At 40.0% G+C, this 20,128-nt stretch overlaps 6 protein-coding genes across 7 annotated transcripts; 3 read left to right on the forward strand and 3 right to left on the reverse strand.

Annotated features, from left to right (window-relative positions):
• Nucleotides 1-707: 707 nt before the first annotated feature.
• LOC145712231 (heparan sulfate 2-O-sulfotransferase 1-like) lies at nucleotides 708-2,448 on the reverse strand. 2 transcript variants are annotated; one of them, XM_081789928.1, is made up of 5 exons: nucleotides 2,203-2,448; nucleotides 2,025-2,160; nucleotides 1,562-1,815; nucleotides 1,112-1,385; nucleotides 708-1,051 (listed from the first exon to the last, which is right to left on the reverse strand). In XM_081789928.1, exons 1-5 carry the CDS (start codon nucleotides 2,434-2,436, stop codon nucleotides 852-854), a joined length of 1,098 nt encoding a protein of 365 aa, XP_081646054.1. In that variant the 5' UTR covers nucleotides 2,437-2,448; the 3' UTR covers nucleotides 708-851. The 2 variants fall into 2 exon arrangements, with proteins under 2 accessions (XP_081646054.1, XP_081646047.1); XM_081789921.1 differs by having other exon boundaries at nucleotides 1,562-1,821.
• A 26-nt stretch (nucleotides 2,449-2,474) lies between these two features.
• Nucleotides 2,475-5,731, reverse strand: LOC145711757 (uncharacterized). Its single transcript, XM_081789446.1, has 6 exons — nucleotides 5,236-5,731; nucleotides 5,060-5,191; nucleotides 3,127-3,163; nucleotides 2,647-2,698; nucleotides 2,515-2,580; nucleotides 2,475-2,483 (listed from the first exon to the last, which is right to left on the reverse strand). Exons 1-6 carry the CDS (start codon nucleotides 5,318-5,320, stop codon nucleotides 2,475-2,477), a joined length of 381 nt encoding a protein of 126 aa, XP_081645572.1. The 5' UTR covers nucleotides 5,321-5,731.
• Nucleotides 5,732-6,173: 442 nt separating this feature from the next.
• On the forward strand, nucleotides 6,174-10,575 carry LOC145711758 (sodium-coupled monocarboxylate transporter 1-like). The gene is made up of 9 exons (XM_081789447.1): nucleotides 6,174-6,178; nucleotides 8,480-8,564; nucleotides 8,616-8,748; nucleotides 8,956-8,959; nucleotides 9,021-9,265; nucleotides 9,308-9,654; nucleotides 9,692-9,920; nucleotides 9,958-10,119; nucleotides 10,160-10,575. The coding sequence occupies exons 1-9, from the start codon at nucleotides 6,174-6,176 to the stop codon at nucleotides 10,573-10,575; spliced, it is 1,626 nt and encodes a 541-aa protein (XP_081645573.1).
• A 183-nt stretch (nucleotides 10,576-10,758) lies between these two features.
• On the reverse strand, nucleotides 10,759-12,631 carry LOC145699558 (uncharacterized). The gene is made up of 7 exons (XM_081776833.1): nucleotides 12,375-12,631; nucleotides 12,054-12,307; nucleotides 11,620-11,981; nucleotides 11,421-11,579; nucleotides 11,243-11,377; nucleotides 11,092-11,202; nucleotides 10,759-11,018 (listed from the first exon to the last, which is right to left on the reverse strand). The coding sequence occupies exons 1-7, from the start codon at nucleotides 12,551-12,553 to the stop codon at nucleotides 10,875-10,877; spliced, it is 1,344 nt and encodes a 447-aa protein (XP_081632959.1). The 5' UTR covers nucleotides 12,554-12,631; the 3' UTR covers nucleotides 10,759-10,874.
• A 1,174-nt stretch (nucleotides 12,632-13,805) lies between these two features.
• On the forward strand, nucleotides 13,806-16,539 carry LOC145711760 (uncharacterized). The gene is made up of 6 exons (XM_081789449.1): nucleotides 13,806-14,086; nucleotides 15,051-15,302; nucleotides 15,578-15,667; nucleotides 15,737-15,904; nucleotides 16,043-16,328; nucleotides 16,404-16,539. Exons 1-6 carry the CDS (start codon nucleotides 13,999-14,001, stop codon nucleotides 16,537-16,539), a joined length of 1,020 nt encoding a protein of 339 aa, XP_081645575.1. The 5' UTR covers nucleotides 13,806-13,998.
• On the forward strand, nucleotides 16,408-18,744 carry LOC145708973 (uncharacterized). The gene is made up of 6 exons (XM_081786668.1): nucleotides 16,408-16,688; nucleotides 16,741-16,837; nucleotides 16,881-17,014; nucleotides 17,052-17,185; nucleotides 17,229-17,334; nucleotides 18,517-18,744. Exons 1-6 carry the CDS (start codon nucleotides 16,642-16,644, stop codon nucleotides 18,719-18,721), a joined length of 723 nt encoding a protein of 240 aa, XP_081642794.1. The 5' UTR covers nucleotides 16,408-16,641; the 3' UTR covers nucleotides 18,722-18,744.
• Nucleotides 18,745-20,128: the final 1,384 nt, after the last annotated feature.

Genomic DNA, 20,128 nt, shown 5'->3' on the forward strand with positions numbered 1-20,128 from the left:
AATAAAATTGGATCAAAAACGTGAACTCGAACTGCAACTTCGAGATCATTTATTTTTGCTTTGAGAACAATTGCTTCTCCTCCAACAGAAATAAATTCTTCTTCCGATTTTTCTCTCTCCTCGTTGTCTCGCATCTCCCACATTCCCTTTTCCTCTTCTGTCAACATCGAACGCTCAATACGTATTTTGGATGATCTTTCAGGCAATGACTTTTGATAAGACTGAAGTAATTCTGTCTGGAGTGGAGTTGCTTTGAATTTTGATCCAGCAATTTCTTCTTCTTTGTCGTCTCTGTCTTTTATAATTCTATAAATTTCACCAAAAAATTCTCCATTGATTTCTTTATAAACAACGTGTTTCCATCCAGCATCATCCTCATCATCAAAATCCATTCTCTCAATAGACAAAATCAGTCTATCTAAGTCATTTCTACTCGTCTCTCTCTTCAATGTCTTCATAAATGGCTCCAGCCATGTCTCTATACTGTCTCTCGTCAACTCTTCTGGATGTGACGAGACTTCCATTTTTTGAAAATCTCATCAAAAGCACTTTTCTCTCGATGGTTTCGAATTAAAACAAATATTTGCCATAAAAAATGTTTCCTTATGACGACAGCGGCTTCCCCGTTTTGTTCAATCAAAAGAAGTTTTTCATAAGTATAATATTTATTATTGAAGATCGAGTATAATAAAAATGGTGAAACAGCAATTTTTTCAGAAGTGAACAAAGAACGGAATAATTTTTAAATCATCATAAATTTACAGAAAAAAGAAGTAGCGCAAAAAGAGTTAATACAGCAGTTTTGTAGTTTATCATTTTTCTAAAGACTTTTAAAAGCATCAGCTCTTGTTTTAATTAACCGGAGGCACTCCATAAGGACTGGCTACCGACTGGATTCCAGCTCGTTTGAGGCGCTCGTTGAATAGTTGCCGCGTAAAGGCGTAGAGCTGGTATTCGTAGCGAAGCGGGCCCGTAGCGAAAAAGTGGCGAGTAGCGTTGTTCATTGGAACAGCGCCAACTGTTTTTGTTGCAGCTCGCTTTTCCGCGATTCCTGGAAAGTTTGATGAATTTTGGAGTTTTCCAAACAAATAAGAAAACATTATTGACTTACTGTCAGAATGATAAACTTCCGTAGCGCCGGTAAAAAATCTCGGGAGCATTTTTTCAAAGAGCTTCAATGTATCGTCGAATTGTTCCAAAACACCAACGGCGAAGAAATTGTGTTCAATGTTGTGCATCGCCTTCATCATCGCTTGCTTTGTCACTTCTTCTTTTCCAGAGCGCGAATTGCAGGGAAACGCGTTGCCGCAAAAGAACTCGATGTATTTCCAAGTGATTGGGTCCATGCACTGATCGTTTTTCTGCTCGACGCATTGGTCGATTGTCTGAAAGAAAAAAATAAGTTTATGAGAAAATTATGTTTAACAAATTTTTAGCGGAAAAAATTAGATCTTATTTGTTTTCGAGCTTCTGAATGAAAACCTAACCGATGCGATTAACCCCTAAATTATTGTTTTTGGTTGGTAACAACGATTTCATTAGACCTTAATTCAGCACTTACTCTTTGCTTGTCCTCCTCACTTCCATTGAAGCTTCCTCTGTCATCCTCTTTTCTAGTCCATCCAAATCGCTCGAAATAGTAATGGCTCTGGAACCAATCTGCCGGATCTCGGATGACATTTATATACGTCGGCTGCTGAATGTTGTACTTTTCAAAATCCATAGGCAAGTGATGCTTCAGAAGCAGAAACGGCCAAGAAGTGACGTTGTTTTTGACGAAATTGACGAGCGGGCCTTCAGCAGTTAGACCGTCACCTAGGGCTTTGGTAAGGGTAGATTTTTTGAAAAATGGAGTTTTTTTTTCAACCGGACAAAAATCAGTAGATCAGTAGGTCAACTCCAAACTGTAAAAAGCAAAGAATAAGATTTCTTTGAAAATTTTGCCACGTGACTCACGTGACTGAGAAACAGGATTTTTCTTTTGACTCAAAAGAGAAGACCCTTTCATCCTCACGACAAAGTACCTTCGAGGTTATGCGGGTTCAATTTGCGGTAGTTGAATCTGTTCTTTCGCCCCAACATGATAAGAATGTTGTTCATCGTGGAAGATCCGGCTTTGGGCAATTTGTTGTGGAAGATAAATTGTTCGTTTGGAATCGGCTAAAATTTTGTATCGGAAATGATCTTTGTTCAAGTTCTTACCCTGTCAAAGTTGGTTGCAAACTGATATTGACTGAAATCCTTGAGTGGTGGTTTGATAGATTTATCAGCATTTGAAATGTCCGGTAAATTTTCCTGAAACGAGCTTGGTGGCGGTGTATTTGCCTCTCCCACTGCCGGTGGTCCTCGATTCGGAGGGTCGATCCAGCCAGTTGCTGAGGCTTTCTTTACGACTGCTTCCACGACTGCTGGTTGTGCCGGTACTTGTTCATACATTGGTGCAGCGTTGTTAACCGGTTGCGCCGCGGCTGGAGCTACAGGCGCTGCCGCTGGAGCTGCAGGAACGGCGGGAGCGGGCGCTGCGGCCTGCTGAATTTGCTGAGCGGCGACGGGCTGAACTGGGACTGGACGCACTTCCAACTGAATAAGATGACAGTGAGTACTGAGCATTCTAGTAATACTTTCCCATGGGAAGGGTTTGCTTACCTGATAGTCTTCGCGAGATGGCAGTGGGTTTGAATCATCTTCTGGTTCATAGCTAGAAATTCTAAGTTTGGGTTGGTTTTGAGCCGAGAATGGCGACTTTAGCGAAGTCAAACTACGACGGGGAGGGTTAGTAGTGACCTTTTTTCACTTGATTTTTAAGTTTTGAGTCAGAGATGATGAATTTTTTTGTTTAGCTTGTTTAAAATTTCGAGATAAATAAATTTTCAGGCGTTTGCCCTGAGGGCACGAACACCGGTTTACCGAAATGTCGCGGCGCGGTGGTACAGATCTGTCACCTCCACCACATCAAACCAAATTAAGCCGATGGAAATGAAAATCAGTAAATTCAACAACGAAATCAATCCGTCTGTGAATCCTTCCCACAGACAGACCATCTTCTCTTTTGATGGAAAAAAGGGTGGAATGAGGAGTTAGGGGTAATTTTGTTTGTAGCACTGGTTGTCTTGACGTTTGTCTTACCTGTAGGTATCTTGCAGTTTTGAGTGCTTCGCTCCATCTGAAAAAAAGTCGTTAAAAATTTGTTGCTTTGGATTTTAAGGGTGTCTCTCTAACGTTCAAATGCTCCAGGGGCTTCGGTATTTTCATAATCTCTGGTGTCAAAAAACGTCTCTTGAATATCCTCCACGTAGCCGTTAGTGTATGCCGACCAGACTAAAGCAGCAGCCAGCAAATTGGCCAAAACGAAAGTCGAGTTGCGCCTGCAAAAACGGCGTATTTGGGTGGGCAAATGGTGAGCCATTGTGCGACGGATGCCCATCGCTAGGGCTCAGCGCTGGAGCGGAGCCGCGGTGCACCACCAGGAGAAGTGTGGTGCAAGTTGCAACTCTCGCTGCTTTTTTTATTGCTCCACCAAGCGCTCGTAAAGAAAATAAACGAGCACTTCTCTTTTTTTTTCTGATGTTTATTCAGAGTAGACTGATCTTGACTCAAAATCGTCAATAATTCAAAAATTAAAAAAATTCTTTAAAAAATTGAAAAAAAACGATCAAGTTTTTTCGCGTTTTTGTGATTTTTTTTTCTCTGATTTGTTAAAAAAGATGAAATGAAAAAGAAAGTAGTGATAAATGTCAGCGGGGGAGGGAACTCAAAAGCATTCGCCGCCCAAACTGGCCTGGAGGAGGCGCTGGTGGAGGAGGATTACTCTCCAAGTCCGAGATTAAGTCCTACATGCTGATAACATTCATACGCATGCATCAACACCCCGGCGCAAGAAAAATAAATTACTTTCAAAATTTACCTTGAAGAAACTTTTTCGAAATTTTTTCGGCTTCCAAAAGCTGAACTGTTCGGATGTAAAAGACAAATGCTACAGATATCATTACTGTAGCGAAACATGTTCGCTTCGATTTGGGATTGATGAAGAAATTATTTGTTAAAGTTAAAGTTTTATTCTTTAAAATTGATCCCAACCCGTAGAAGAGTCAAAAAGAAGAAGCAAAATGAAGGCCTTGATGATTTTTTCTTCTTATCAAGTTCATGAAAAATTAGATTTCCTAGTATTTTCTTATTGAAAAAATAAAAATGATATTTTTACACACGAACTCTTTCTTCTTTTGGGGTTTTTACTTGGCATTTTTGAATATTTTCAAAGTTTGTTTTTTAATGATTTTTTTAATTTTTTTTGGTGAATAAGAATTTATTGATGAAGGTTTTTCTTTTTTGTCTTCGTAAAAATTCTCTTTTTAATGAAAAAATAATGTTTGAAGAAATCTAGTTTTGGCGCCGTAATGTTCGGAGAGGTGCTCTTCCAGATGTTTGGCGAAAGATGGCGGTGGCGGTGTCCGACAACTCAAAATCTGCCGTCACGATCTCGAGAGCCCCTGTCTCCTGAGCAACTCCACCAGTTGCCCGCTTATCTATTCAATTCTAGCCATTTTCGCCGGCTTCAGCTTTTGCCCGCGTGTTTGTTCCACCAATTTTCGACTTTGGTAAAAGAGTAAATTAATGCGGTCGCCGCTATTTTTTTAACTTTGGTGAGACCCTCAACTTGAGGGGGAAATTCGGCCACGTGAAGGATAAGGGGAGACTTTGGGCGATAAATTTATGATAGAAATTTTTTTCTCAAGAGGCCGCTTTTTTAGTCTTACTAAAGAGTCAAGAATTCGTCGGAAAAAACAGAGTTTTAAATCAATAAAAATCAAGAATTCGGAGCAAACTTTTAGGCCAATCAGATATCCGCATTCGGCCAGAAGGCCAATCAGATTTTAGAAAAAATTGTCGCGAAAATTCGTCGACAATTTTTTGTCGCATTTTTTGTCGACAAATTTTTTGTCGCATTTTTGTCGACAAATTTTTTGTCGCATGTTTGTCGACAAGCAGCCCTGTTGAAAGTACTGTCAATCTTTAGGTAATTCTGTCACCCTAAAATTTTCTTGAAGTAAGTCTCAGTTACCTGCGATTGGAACAACAATTTCATTATTGATCACGTGTCTCTTCGAAGTTATATCTTCCAGTTTCTTCGTGTTCTGGTCTTGAATGTCCGTGATGATTTTGCACAGCAGCAAAATGATGATGAGCAGGAGAACTTTCAAAAAATGTCTAAAAGAAAAGAAAATCTTCGGACAGTACCTTGGCATTTATCAAAAGAGCGTCTAAACCTCCTGAAGAAGCTGCCGAATAGACTCGGTTGTTCCACTTGCTTTGAGCTTCCCATTGTCCTCGCTTCTTTAAAAAAGTAATTTCTTGTTTTATGTTTTAGCCGGGAAGTGATTAATTTTGACTTACTATGCGTGACTTTTTTAATTTTCGGAATTTCAATCTTTCCAGCACTCGTTTTTTTTCGTTTGTTTTCTCTCTTATCAAAAAAGAAAAAATGAAAAATGCTCCGAAAAAGCAAAAAAAGTTGAACTGAGCCGCCGAGAAGTTAATCCTCTGCCGATTTTGTTTCAGAGATTTTTAACCAAACGAGGATTTTTAGGACAACGGTTCTGAAACCGAATCGCCCGATGCCGGTGGTAATTCACCGGCAAGACGTAACCCGTGTTATTTTTGTTGCATAAGGTAATTTTTACTTTTTGGAGAAAGTTAATAAGCGAGGTCTATTTATGATTATAAGGTGCTCGCTTTTATGGATTGGGGCTGGTCATAAAATTTGATTTTTGTTGATGGGAGACCATGTTATTTTTTCATCGTGACATCAAGAACCAGGAAATCATCAGAAGCGTCGCTTATGAAAACCAAACTATGAAGAAGAGTTTCAACTTTGGTCTTTTTCGCTGAGCTGAGCTTGTGATATTCTGGCCTGAATCGGAGTCTAAGAGTAGTTGCCGCTAGTACTCTTGTTTTGGTTAGACTGATTTATTATAAAATTGGAGAGAAGAGGAGCGTAAGGAAACAGCTGACTGTACGAGACAGTCAGCTGGGTGCACAGGAAATGAGGCTTGGTTTAGCTATTAATAGGCTTTGATTGACAGGCTGGAACTGCATCTAAGCCGGAATATCTCACCCTACCCCCACTAAGGGAAAAGGTGAGCTTGGTCGACAAGCCTCACTGATAGTGAGTCACTATGAGGTAAGTTGAGCACACAAAAAGCACACAAAAGGGATTTTCTTGTTGAAGTCGTAGATAAGGGATAATCGTAGAAGTTATGTACAGTAGTAAACTATCTTGTTCATTCAGCAAACGTGGGCATTGCACCAGAGGCGGTGATTGAATCAGCGACAAGGATGATCTGCAGAGGTTAGTTGGTAAAAAGGTTGTTAGTAGAAAGAGGGCCTTGACAATCAAGGCTGTGTTTAAAATCATGGCTGAAAATAAAGAAAATACAGTTAATAACATTTGACAACGTAAATGTATATCAAAGGAAAATATAAAGAAAGATGGGAGAGAGAAAGAGAAGAGGGCCTAATTAGAAGGTTAAGTCTAGTCTGATCTTTTTTCAGGAGAAATGGTCTGGTTTCTTTGAAAACATTGTTGAAAATAGACATAAAAATTAAGAAAATGCCTTTTATGTATATAAATATGATAGCCGAAATCGACCATGTAATTGAACTGTGCGAAGCTAGTATATTTTCGAAACCCGTGACCAAATTGCAGAAACTGTTTAACCCCGCCATTACCAGTGGCTAGTTCCGTGGGTTCCGACATAGCACTTTTGTCGGGCAAGTAGTCAACGCGCACGCCTTTCCCCTCCCCGCAATACAAAATGGTCAGCAAAAATGAGTTTGAAAATCATACCCTGCGGCGAGTCGATTACAGAGTACTTTCGTGCGCGGCAAGTGTGGTTTGAACATTAGGATTTGGCTAGCTACAAGGTCGGAAGCCTCACATTCATATCCAAGGCTAAGCATTTCTTCCTTTTTGTGACCGTTTTCATTCATAGAAGATTTTCATGAAAAAATTTTAATCACTCAAAATTTTAATTAATCACTTATTAAAATATACTTAAGGCTCTAAAATTATTTAAATAGTAAAAATCCAAGTGTATAAGATCCTAATTTCTCTCTCTATCCATCATTGATAATTGTGCTTAAGATAAAGCGAAAGTAGGAAGAGCAGTAGGCGTCATTGATGGTGCTGAAACGGGAACTTCTACTGACCATTGTGAAGTTTAGTTGACAGCAATGTGATCGTGAGACGGAACTGGTTGTGCTGAAGAAGTCGTCATTGACGGCGAAGCAAGGGTTGTTTGAGGAGAAGTCAGCATCATTGCTAGTGATACAGGCGTTGCATTGGCTGCTTCGAGTGGCTGCACCGGCGGTTCTGGAACAAGAGTAGAAATATGACGATTTTGTTGACTGGCTCGATCGTTGATCGTTTCCTCTATTTTTTAATTCTCTTGGTTGACTGGGTTTCTTCGGGGCGTTTTCTCAAAAAAGTTTTTGTTTTATTCAGTCACCAGTGTGATATTCTGGCCTGAATCGGAGTCTAAGAGTAGTTGCCGCTAGTACTCTTGTTTTGGTTAGACTGATTTATTATAAAATTGGAGAGAAGAGGAGCGTAAGGAAACAGCTGACTGTACGAGACAGTCAGCTGGGTGCACAGGAAATGAGGCTTGGTTTAGCTATTAATAGGCTTTGATTGACAGGCTGGAACTGCATCTAAGCCGGAATATCTCAAGCTGAGTAGAAATTTCTCTTATTGAGCTGAGCTGGCCTTTTTGAGAAATCATTGACTTGAGCTGAGCTGAGTAGACCTTTTCGAAGGCTATTGAGCTGAGCTGAACTAAGCAGACACAATTTTGAAATGAGCTGAGCTGAGTGAGCTGCGCTGAGCAGATTTTTACTGTAGTAAAAGAAGCAAAATTGTGTGAGCCGAGCTGGTCCTCTCAGAAAATCATTGAATCCAGCTGAGCTGAGCTGACAGTCAGCTGCTGACTAGTCTCAAAATTCATCGAGTAGAGCTGAGCTGAGCTGAGCAGCGAAAATTCTCTTCTGAAAATTGCTCGCTCAGCTCACTCAGCTCACTATATTTGCAAGTCTGTCTGACTGTCAGACTCTGACAGAAGAAATTGATGATTTGATGATTATTCCTTTTAGGGAAACAGTTTTTTCTTTCAAAAATTTTAAATACAATCCTGATACTGTGAAACTCTAAATAAAAGAGTCTTTGCTTGTTTCTGGAAGCAACTGCATTTGGAAATTGCATCAAAGTGAGACGGACAAAGAATAATATCTTCGTAAAGATTTAACTGTCCCTTCAAAACTTGGAAGTTGGGGGCAGTGCCAGGGCATTTGTCTGTCTTTGTAGAACCAGAGAAGGAAATGAGCTGCGAAGATTGTCTGCCCTGGCAGGATTATGCAGTCTTTGGCTAAGGGTTTTGATACTAAAGAATAAAGTGTGTTTGAAAATAATCAAGCTCGAAACTCAAAGAAGATGTTTGCTAATTGTGTCGATTTCCGTGGGAATTTACTTCTCGTATCAAGAAAGAAATCAGTCTTCGGAAGCTTATCTTTTGGTAAGAGTCTCAAAGTAGAAGATCAAGTGCTCAAGAATTATAAAAATCAAGAATAATGACGCGATGAATCCGTATGCCGCTGGTCTTTCTATCTTCGTCTCCCTAATCTCCGCCCTAACTGTAATCGCGATGCCTGTAGAAATCTACGTCTATGGAAATGGAATGATCTGGCGACTAGAAACAGGTCAAAAAGATGAACTCTTTTTTGAGTTCAAAAAATAGAGCAATATTTGCGCTCGTGGCAAAATTTTCAACTGACAAAACTTTATGACAAAAAAAGTCAATTGAATCTTTTGACCTGAATCGAAGCTGGCGGCATTATTGGTGCGATTATTTTGAACGAAACTTTTGTCCCATTTCTTCATAAATTGAAGACTTTTTCGATTTTCAGGAAAGTATTTTGAACTGCTCAAAATATACTCTTCCATGTCTTCCAGTCTAAAATGCTCAAAAAAGTTACATCGAGCAGCGATTTAACCGCTCAAAAGCAGTCATGATCATTTCCCTCGTTCTTGGAATCATTGCCATGATTTTTCACACAATGTGTCTCTGCTATCTTACTGCTTTGGCGCTCAATACTGTCACTGGAATTTCGGTGCCGATGAGTTTGTTCATGCTCAACGGAGTAGCGCTGTTCTATACGATGCTTGGGGGAATGAAAGCTGTTATTTGGACGGATGTGCTTCAATCTGGAGTTTTAGGTAAGAAAAAGAAGCTGCAACGAGAAGTTATAATTCTTTCAGTCTTTTCTCTGGCCGCCGTTTCCTTCAAATTATGGTTCGATCTTGGCTACGAAAAAATTCTAGCAGACGTTGGAGAATCCGGCGGAAACAAACTTGGGGACATCTTCGATTGGCGCATTACAACCAGATCTTCCGCAGCTTGGTTTTTCAATGAAATCAATCTGATGGTCTGTCACATTGGCTTTGGACAATATTTTGTTCAAAGATTCGTTTCTTGCGCGACCCCGAATGACGCGAAAAAGAGCATTTGGGTTGGAGCAAGTGTTTCGCTAATTGTTGGAGGGATTTTTATTCCAATGATTGGGATGGCGAGTATTTCTTACTTCAAAGGCTGCGACCCAGTCAAGGTAAGATCTTGCTCAATTCTCTCTCCAGCGATTCTAGAGCGGGAAAATCCCGAGAATCGACGCGATCGTCCCTTATTTGGTGCAGGAAATCTTCAAAGAGATTCCCGGAATGACTGGTGTCTTTATTTCTTCAGCATACAGCGCCACTCTTTCCACAATCTCAACCGCTTTGAATTCCGGGGCAACGATTTTTTTCAAGTCTGTGATCGGAAACGTCGAAATCAAGGAAGAGAAACAGATTTTATACATGCGAATTTTTATTACCAGTAAGAATGATTAATCCGATGCTTTTTATATTTTTAGTTTTCGGAGTTTGTGTCACGTGTTTGTCGATGCTGTTTATGTGGATGCCCGGAAATATCATTTCAATTGCGTTGATGGTTCTTGGCTCATTTCAAGCGCCGTTGACGATGATTTTCTTGCTCGGAATTCTCGTCCCCTCTACAAATGAATACGGAATCATAGGTATTTCCCGCAAAAGCTTTCTTTTCTGATCAATATTCAGCTGGGACATTCGCTTCTCAAATTCCACTGGCTCTTCTTTCCTGCCAAAAACTATTCTTCCACAAACCTGCTTCTTTTCAAAACTTGGTTCATCACACAGCCGATGTTTGTCTCAATGTTTCCTCAGTTACAGTTCTTCTCGATCCTGCCCCAGAAGTGATTGAACCGAGCTATCCTTGGTGGCACAGAATATTTTGGGTGTCAAAAGTCGGATGGAATGGTCTCCTCTCTATGGCGATTATGGGCGGCGTTAGTTTTGTTGTCTCGAAGATTTTCAAGGACGAAAATTCTGAACCCAATCCGGATCTGCAACTTTCTCTCTTTACGTCTCCCAAATGGCCGAACTTTCTGCGGAATGCGTTTTTACTAGGATTGATTTTCAAAAACCCGATAAGATTTTTTGGGAATCAAGAGTGAAAATCAGATGCAGACTGCCATAAAAATCAAAACTTCAAGAGAAGCGAAGAACAACCATTGAACGAAAACTCGGACTCGAAACAGATATCTGAAGGAGTCAAATTTTCACTGTCACTTGAAAATAACAAAGCATAGCCGAACACTAAGAATTGAAAACAATTCAACGCAAAATTTTTTCAGTTCTTATTAATTCGAATTGTTTCACCAGAAACTTCTTCTTTTATTATGAAAGTCGAATTGAAACATGCACAGGGATTATTGAGTAAAAAAGAATATCATAATTGTTCGAATTCCGCAATTTAAAGTGCAGATTTGACGCCGCAAGGGTAGACTTTGATGTTCTTGTGAGACTTGCGAGTTTCGCCCTTGACGTTTTCAATCCACTTCAACTTTGGATCCGTGACATGAGTATTGTTTTCTTCCGAGTACAGCCACACTTTGGACTGTTTTGAGTTATCAAAAAAGCTCTTCAAGAGAATAAAACTAATTCTAATGTTTAACTTTTTTGAACTGCTCCTGATCTCCATTTCTCTGAGGGCCGACAGCCCATCGACTACCCAGTCGGTAAATGTAGATTTTCTGGTACTCGGGCCGCGTTGTATGTCGAGCGATGTAGAACATGTCGCTCTGAAAATAATAAAGATAGAAAATATGATTAAGGAAGTACCGTTGAGCCCATGCATCGGCCCCGAACAAGATCATAGTAGCCAGTGACACCTGCGTTGTGGACATTCTTCCATGGATTAATGTTACGATCGCCAATGAAGACCATTTCATCGTCTTCTACATCTTTTTGGAATTGCTACATTCAGGTTAAAAGATCGCTCTTGAGTTAAAAAAAGAACCTGGAGTCGTTTTCCCTTCCACATGATAGGTCCGTGGTACCAGACTTCATCAGCGGCTCGATGGGGAGTGTAAGCGCCGAGGAGGTTGTCAGAAACGTTCTTTGGCAAAGGCTTGGAGTCTCCTGCGGGGTTTTCTGGGGTTTCGGCAAAGTATGGGATCTGAAGTTCGGGTTTTTGAATTGAGACAGTTTTTTCTTACTCGTTCGTTCGGCTGATCCAATTGGTCGATCTCCACTGATGTTGGAACAATCTGGTCATTATCATCAACTCTGTACCACTGAGTTGATCGATTTACTCGCTCCTTTGCCATCTTCTTCGTGAACAACCAGCAGTTCTTGTCCCGGTAGTCGGGTCCGATTCGCCATCGTCCGCCGAGATGATAAAGGTAGACGTAAGTGTTTTCCGAAAGCGGCTCTGGAGTGGGAGCTCGCTTCACTGGTTCTTCAATTACTGGCTCGGGCTCAGGAGAAGGAGTTGGTGGAGGAGGAGTTGGGGTTCGCACTTTTCCTTCAGGACACCAGGTTCGATCTCGTGGCATTCGGCAACGTCGCATAAGATAATCTAGAAAATAAATATTATTTTTCCTTATATAATTCTTGATAAATTTATTTCACTTTCTTATATAAGCCTCACCTGGTTCCCCGAATCGGCTTGACTCTCGACGATCCCAGAACCCGATCAATGGCTGTTTCCAGGGAGAAGAAGCGCTGTGAGAGATACTGTACTCATTCGCGTACTTGTCGGCGTAGTGATGCTTGATCAGAAATCGTCGGAACTCGGTCGGAGTGGTTTCGCCTCTGACAGATCGGTACTCCCACCAGTTGATGCCATCGTGGCACTCGAGAACTTGGCGGAAAAATTCGTCGAAGGTTGCCGCTTCGCAGTCGCTGAAATGAAAATGAGCGCTTTTCTTGCCAAAATTTCATGACAAATTGGCCATTCCTCTTTTCATACCTGACCATCCAGCAGTCACACTTGGTCGGATCTGGCCCAACTCTCCAAGTCTTCTGCTCGCCTTTGTAAACATAGCAGTTGATTCGCTCAAAGTCAAAGTTGTCGTTAGCATCTTCTGGGTAAGAGGACTCCCCATCGACGAGCCGTTCCGATCTCGAGACGTCCAAAAATCCCGTCATCTTTCTCTATATCTCGCTGTTTTGGCGAAAGAAAGCTATTAACCCAAAGAGTCTCGATTTGGCCGAAAACCTTGCGATAAACGAGTACCAGTGAGCGATCATTCAAGTCGTAAACGCAGAGGCATTTTCTTTTCACGATTGCTAATAAATTTTGGCATTCTTCAACTACTCATTTTCACGATAAAAAAGATGGAGGAGATATAGAAAAAACCCTTCATTGATAGAAATATGCTGAAAAATGAGATTTCACGATAAAACAGGTTCTTTTTCGTACTTTTTTTCTGAGCGACGTTGTAAAGTTTACAATGCAAAAGGCAATAAAAAAATTTGTCGGCGGAATCATAAAAGATTTTCTTGACAATACGGTTTTAGGAAAAGCGCAGGAATAAACTATGAACGCGAATGTTAAGATTTTTCATTTATTGTCCTAAAATTTGTAATAAAAAGAGGGTAACAGTCAGTTTTGAGGGAAAGGAATTGATAATGATGACTAAGATGAAAAAAAAAGTTTGTGAAGGAAATCAGAAAGTTGAATGCTGGAACTTTTACTGATGAAATTGCATGCCAGAGCAGCGGGAAATCTTCTGTCGCATGCATTTCTGCATCTTCGACTGTCGGTAGCCCCCGATGCATATCATGTAAATCGTGTCCAAGGCACACTCATTGTTGATTCGTTCCTGGAATGCTTTTTGCATCCTCCACTTGTTGGGCATCATTCCGCGTCCAGCAACGAGAGATGCAAGAAAGAGAGTAGCTTTGATGATTGAGACCATTTTCGATTGTTGTTTTTTGAATGTTGATGCTTTGTTTGAGAAAAACTGCTTGTGGTCGAAGAAAGTAGAAGGCTGCTTATATACCCTACCTTCTGTACGTTTCCTAATGATGTCGCTAGAAAGCGAGGGCGTCACTATCGTAGATGTCGCTTCAGATACTGAGGCCCTGAGCACAACAGCCAGTATTTTACCATATTTAGCATAGCATAGTAGCTCGCCAAAAACAGTGCTTCATAATTATTCCTGTTAATTTCTGTACGAATAAAAAATTATAGAAATTGTCTTGATTGATCATTAATTTAATGCAATCACCTTTTCGGTAAACCAGTGAATCAGAATCGAGTCAATTTTAAACAAAGCGACTCAGATCCGAGTTCGGTGCAGCAAACATTGAAAATTTTCGCCTATGACGCAGGTGCGCCACCACCGCCACCGAGGACCCGCGGTCTGTCCGATATACCGTGTGTGCATGTCCGACAACTTGTGGAAACGATAAGTGACCTTTTGCTCTGAGACAGTGACTTTCCCGCGTCTGAAAAAACGACCACGGAGAGGCAACTAAACGCTGGTTGAAAAAGTACCATTTTTTATATATTTTTTGGAGAGAGAGAGAGAATAAGAAGCAAAAGAATCGAAAGAAGCAGAAGAATAGAGAGAAGGAGTAGCTGAAAAATGAAGCTCTTACCGACACTTGCAGGCTTGATGGCCACGGCAAATGCGTCGTTGGATATGACGAATTTGAATATGGCTAATGATGATGGTAAATAGATTGTAGAACGTTGAATTTGATTGAATAAGAAAATGATGATTGAAGATTCTATAGAAAAGTCCTGATTAACTTTGACTGATGAAAAAATTGTGCTTAGTCAAGTTTAGCTAACGAAGCAATGTGGAAAGAATTTTTATATAATTTATTATATAATTTTTTTATGTAACACAAATGATGCTGCATAATTGTCCCCAGACCGTCATGCTCGGATTGTTTTATTTCTATTCACGGTTAAATACGATTCTCATCGAGGCGAAAGAATTTGATTTCAAACTTAGTTATTTTTGACTAAACTCGTCAATCAAATTATAAAGAAATTCGTATAGCATTTGGGATGCATATTGATTAATATTAAAATCATCAGAGAAAAACGTCGTAGATAGAGTTTTTTTTGGAAAAACACAAGGTTTAATTTTCGCTATATTTTTGGCTGACCTTTCGTTTTTTGACGACTTCGTGAGAAATGCCCTGAAATTTATACAAAAATAACAAGCTTCAGAGAGGAGCAGCGCTCTGACATTTGGTACTATTTTGGAAGGCTCTGTTAGACACAAAAAGCATGTAATCTGAAAAGACTAATTAGTTCCCACTTTTTTTAATTGGCTTGTTCTACTGTAAGCTTACTCATAGATGTAAGGTTTTTCAGTTCTTTTGATTGAACTATTCTCGTTTTTTTTGCAGCTAGAATTTTACTTTGCTGCGATTCAGCCTTTTTTCAGATAAAAAATGATAATGGAGAGTAGAACCTTAATTTCATAATTTAAACCGCCCAAAATCATAATTTCATCATTTTTTTAAAAAGAATTATATAAATTGCCGCGTTCGCAAAATCTTGCACTGCGGTTTTTTGACATTTTTGATTTTCGATCATTATTTCCGCCTCGTCCTCTAACATCGGCAATGACCTAATCGGCCAGCTTCAGCGACCTAATAATGACGAAACCGTTTCTTTTAGCATTCGCCTGGTTAGAGCCGAAAACACGGATCCGACGTGAGGGAGATTTCGACGATGAAGAGGTCAAGGAGTTTTCCGCGATGAGGGAGCAGCAGTTGTCTGAAGAAGAGGTTTTCCGGAAGCTGAAAGAATTGCTGAAGAAGGAGCTTGAAAAAGACCCGTTTTCTGGGCAAGTCGCGCTGCTGAAATCGGCGATTAAAAAGAAAAAGAAGAAAGTTGGATACTGGAAAAATAAGTCACCCACGAAGAAACGTAAGTTTTTATGCTTATTTATATCCTTACGAGCATATCGACCAATAAATTGGTAAAAATTTCTTTCAGGCGAAATTTTCGAGAAAAAAACGCTTTTTGACTCAAAAATTTTCTATTATTTTCACCGAAAGGATATTTTCCAACAAATTGGTCAATATGCGCGAAAGGGTTAAAAGCCAATTGAACCTTCCAAATCCTGGAAAGGAAATTTATGTTTGGAGAAAAAAATGACCGATTTTTAATTTCGACTTTCGATTTCTAAAAATACGGATTAGAAAGTAACGAGGAACTCTCAACTGAAATCGCTCGCGGTCTGATGAGTAAATTCAAGCTCAAGGAAGTCGATGCCAAGCTCGACGAGGAAGGTTTGTCAATTTTAATTTCAAGCGCTTGAAATTAAATTGTTTGGATCGTTATTTTCAATTAACTAATAGTGACCATGATTGATAACGAGTTGATGCAGTTGATTGAGAAAATCAGAAAAGAAAAGGGCGGAAAGGGAATCACTTTCAAAGGCGACAGGGAAGGAAATGTGCCAAAAGTTAAGGGCTTCAATCGAAGAGTCCTAGGGCGAAAACTGACTGCGGAAGAGCAGAAACAACGTGATTTTCGCATGCGATTTTTTTAATCAAAAAAGAGGGAGGGAACAGAATCAAAATTTGATTCTTGAATATTTTTTATCTTTTGGTGTTCTTTCTTTGTTGACTCTTTTTTGAAGTCTCTTTTTACCATTTTTTCAGGTGAAAAAATCCGAGCCGCGCGACGAAGAAGAAAAGAACTCCGCCGACTTGAACAAATTCGCCGAAAAGAATGGCGCCTTGCTCATCGAGACCCGGAAACTGGCGATTACGACGAATACGGAGCTTTTCCAGGACTTGCTGAGTTAGAGACTGTCGACAAGAAACAAGCGAGGAAGGAACGAAGACAGAAGAGGAAGAAAAACTCGGAGAAGAGGAAAAATGCGAAGAAACAGAAAAAGAAGGGGTCGAAAAATGGCGTGGATAGAGGGACTTTCTCAAGGAAAGAGTTTGAAAAGAGATATTGAAAAAGCTTAAATATTGATAAATCAGATTTTTCTTCAATCAGCTTGAACTTTATCAGAACATTCCAATTTACAAGACCAACAACGAAGCCAACAGTTTTGACGACAGTGCCAGTCATCACAACAACGACATCGACAACAACAACAACAACCACCACGACAACAACAACCACTACAAGGAGGGTGTACAACTAAATCATTAAATCATTCTGTTAATTCAAATTTCCATCCGTTTCGAGACAAACCTGGCCCCGTCAAACAACCAAAAAGTTCGGCAGGGAAAGAATCTACAACGCCATGGATTTCTTTGAGAACGAAACCTTCCTTAACGCTACTATAAATAGGTTTGCCCCTTTGTTTTCATCTTTTTTTCGGTGAATCTAATTTTACCAAAAGTCTTGAATACGCCGAATACCAATTTGCGGTGCTCAACGCTGGTCGAATGGATGATTTTGAAGGCATTCAGACGCTCGAAAAGTATCAGCTTCTCAAGGTACCAAAATATCTCAAAAACCAGTGTTGACAAAATTCGCTAGCTTATGATGCTGTATTTGCAGCCAAGGGAATTCCAAGACTGGAATCGATTCTCTCAATACGGCTGCCATTGCTTCCAATCCTTCGACACTCAATTTTGGAAAGGCAAGGGCGTCCCAAAAGACGAAATTGACAAGTACGCGCTCCTTTCCTCCCTTTTTTCACACTTTCAGGACCTGCCGCAAGCTTGGCATGTGCTACCACTGCATCAAGAACGACAATCCGGACGGCAGCTGCGACCCGCTGATGCAATACGACTTCATGGGCCTGCAAGATCCAACAACGGGCGAGCGGTTCATCGAGTGCCGTTAGTTTATTTACACTTATGTTTGGCTCAACAGGTTTTTAAGTAAACGAGATGGGAAGCTGCCAGCGAAATATTTGCGAATGTGATCGGCAAATGGCCATGAATCTCGCCAAACAGACTGAAACTTTTAACATCAATTACGATCCAATGTAAGTTTAAGACTAAAAAGTCGGGTTTTTCTTTGACACATTCAATATCGGGGTCGACGAGAATTTTTTCAGGGTCGATCGGAATTTCGCGTACACACATGGTTTGCCTATGAATCTTTTATTTTTGGAATCTTCAGATCCTGACGAATCTGTTGAGCCCAAAATCACTCGATAAAAATAAGATTTAGGGGATGAAATTAAGAAAATTGTAAAAAATGACCATTTTTGGTGTATTTTCGAGAAAATGGTTCTACTCAGACGGGATTTTTGACCGATTTTTTCTGGCTAAAATTTTTCTACTTTTCGCCGGTTTATTTTTTCAACCCTTTTCTATTCATTTGTATGTGTTGACGTTTTAAGTATGAGTTTCCATCAGTTTATTGTGTTTAACGTTTTCGAGCAAAGAGCTCTTCTTCAGAACACTAAAAGAGAGACTACTGTAGAAATAATTGGAACAGAAAAGTGGAGTAACCTGTAACCTTGTAAGGATGGGACTGACTGAAATTTTCTAGGTGTCATAAACTTTGGCAAAAACAGAGCGTCTAGAAGATTTTACGTGCGCCGTAGGGGCGAGAATGACAGGGGCACCGGAGCGCGCACGTAAAAGCAAGTAAAATAATTTCCTCCGCACGAGATTTTCGGTACTTCATCGAAATTTGCCTTTTACAGAAAGAAAACGCACTGAAGCACTTGAAATTAAATTACAGTCCCCAATTTTGAACAAACAAGTCGCTCACAAAGCCGTTCTCTTTGTGTAAAATGACGGGGGCTTTTACGTGCGCGCTCCGGTGCCCCTGTCATTCTCGCCCCTACGGCGCACGTAAAATCTTCTAGACGCTCTGTTTTTTTTGCCAAAGTTTATGACACCTAGAAAATTTCAGTCAGTCCCATCCTTACAAGGTTACAGGTTACTCCACTTTTCTGTTCCAATTATTTCTACTCTCTTTAGTGTTCTGAAGAAGAGCTCTTTGCTCGAAAACGTTAAACACAATAAACTGATGGAAACCTTTTCTATTCATCAGTAAATTCAGAATTTGCCTATCTAATCAGGTTTTCCCACATTTTAGGTCACGGAAATCCCGATTCTCGTCGACCCCCTTCTTTAGAATTCCCACCGCGGAGGAGAATACCGGAAAAATAAATTTTCCTTTTTGAAAATGAATTTCCTTCAATTAATCCTAGGTGGGGCGCTTTCGATTCCTCCACTTCCTGCACGGAAAAAGTGGGAAGTCCGCCGTGGGACCAGTGCTGTGGAAATTACCCTGAAAGGATGCCTTACGCTTCGACGGGCACGAGAGCTTGCTGTAACGGGAAGACCTTCGAGAAAATCTTCAACCAGTGTTGCAATGATAGAGTCATTTCAAAGGGAAACACTTGTAACGCTTGAGTGGACTGGAAAATTCGAAAGGAATGGTGTTTACAATGTCTATTTTTGTATTTTTATTCAAATTACCCCGCGTCATAATTATACTTGTTATACGTTTTTATCAGCAATTTAACGCCTCACCTCCTCTACAAAAATACAATTAAAGAAATCGAATTCTGAACACCATAAAAGAAATGAAAACAACATTTCTCCATCCTCGCATTTTCCAGCTATAGCTACACCTTCCCTTCGTCATGAAATCATTTCCCGAAAGTCCCCGCCAAACAGCCTGCCTGCCCCCAAAAAAATCATGTTCCGCCGCCAATCTGATGTAAATAACCTCCAGAAAAAAATCTACATTGAAATAAAATTATCCTACCCGATTGGCAGCCGTAAATTTTCAAACGCGGAAATTCAAAAGTTCCTGGGAGACGAAAATTTACGAGCGAACTGAGAAAATAATCAACGTTGGAGCTTTTTTGAAAGCGATTTCAGTCAAATTAACAACTGTATTTTATTGTGAATAAATATCAAAAAACTCCATTGCGCTCTTTGACATAAAGCTCACTTATGCATTAATCGATATTAAAATTCGACTAATTGGCATTCGAAAAAGGCTTGACCAAGGGGAGTAAAGCAAAAAGGACATAGATATGAAGGTCAACTGTGAATTAAGCGTAAATGTTAGCTCTAATTAATAATTGAGTTCGAAATGTCGGACGATTAAATTTTCGGAAAGAAAAATGAAAAGCTCGGGCTTTTCGATTATTTTTTTTCGAAAAACATATATATGGTCGCATAAGCTTGAGATCGGTGTCAAAATCGAGACCTGCTTTATTCATATCCGTAGATATTTTTCTAATATAGCCAGTAACATCCAACCCTGAATAGGTTTCTATAAAAAATATTCTTATTTGGCGTCTTGACATTGTCTGTTCAAGTTCACCATCAAATTATGAATATGCTGCACTTGTCCATTTCGAAAAGTCAGCATGAGAAACTGCAGCCATCTGTAGCCGAATAAGTGAACAAAGGCTCTAGTGATTTTCGTTTCCTATAAAATGAAAGACAGAAAAAAAAGTTTCTTTCAAAGATCGAAAATGAAGCTTTTTACGTTTCTTCTAAGATATTCTCTAGGAACGTTTGAGATTTTACCAGATATTTAAACGATTTCGAACAAGGATCAAAACTTTAAAAAGGCCAATTCTCTTCGTCCGTTCTTCACGATGACATCTTCTTTGAACCCTGCCAGGCGCGGTTCTTGGAGAACCACGGCTGGGAAATACCAGCAAAGCTGAAGAGTGATGGTATATGCAGCGTTTCTCCGGATTTTCTAGAGATCGATCTATGGGACGATCATTATGACGCGAGAAACAATAAATATGTCATCCCATTTTATGTCTCGAAGGGATTCGAAAACTCAACTTA

The sequence above is a fragment of the Oikopleura dioica genome, chromosome 1 (assembly GCF_907165135.1).
Source record: "Oikopleura dioica chromosome 1, OKI2018_I68_1.0, whole genome shotgun sequence".
NCBI lineage: Eukaryota > Metazoa > Chordata > Appendicularia > Copelata > Oikopleuridae > Oikopleura > Oikopleura dioica.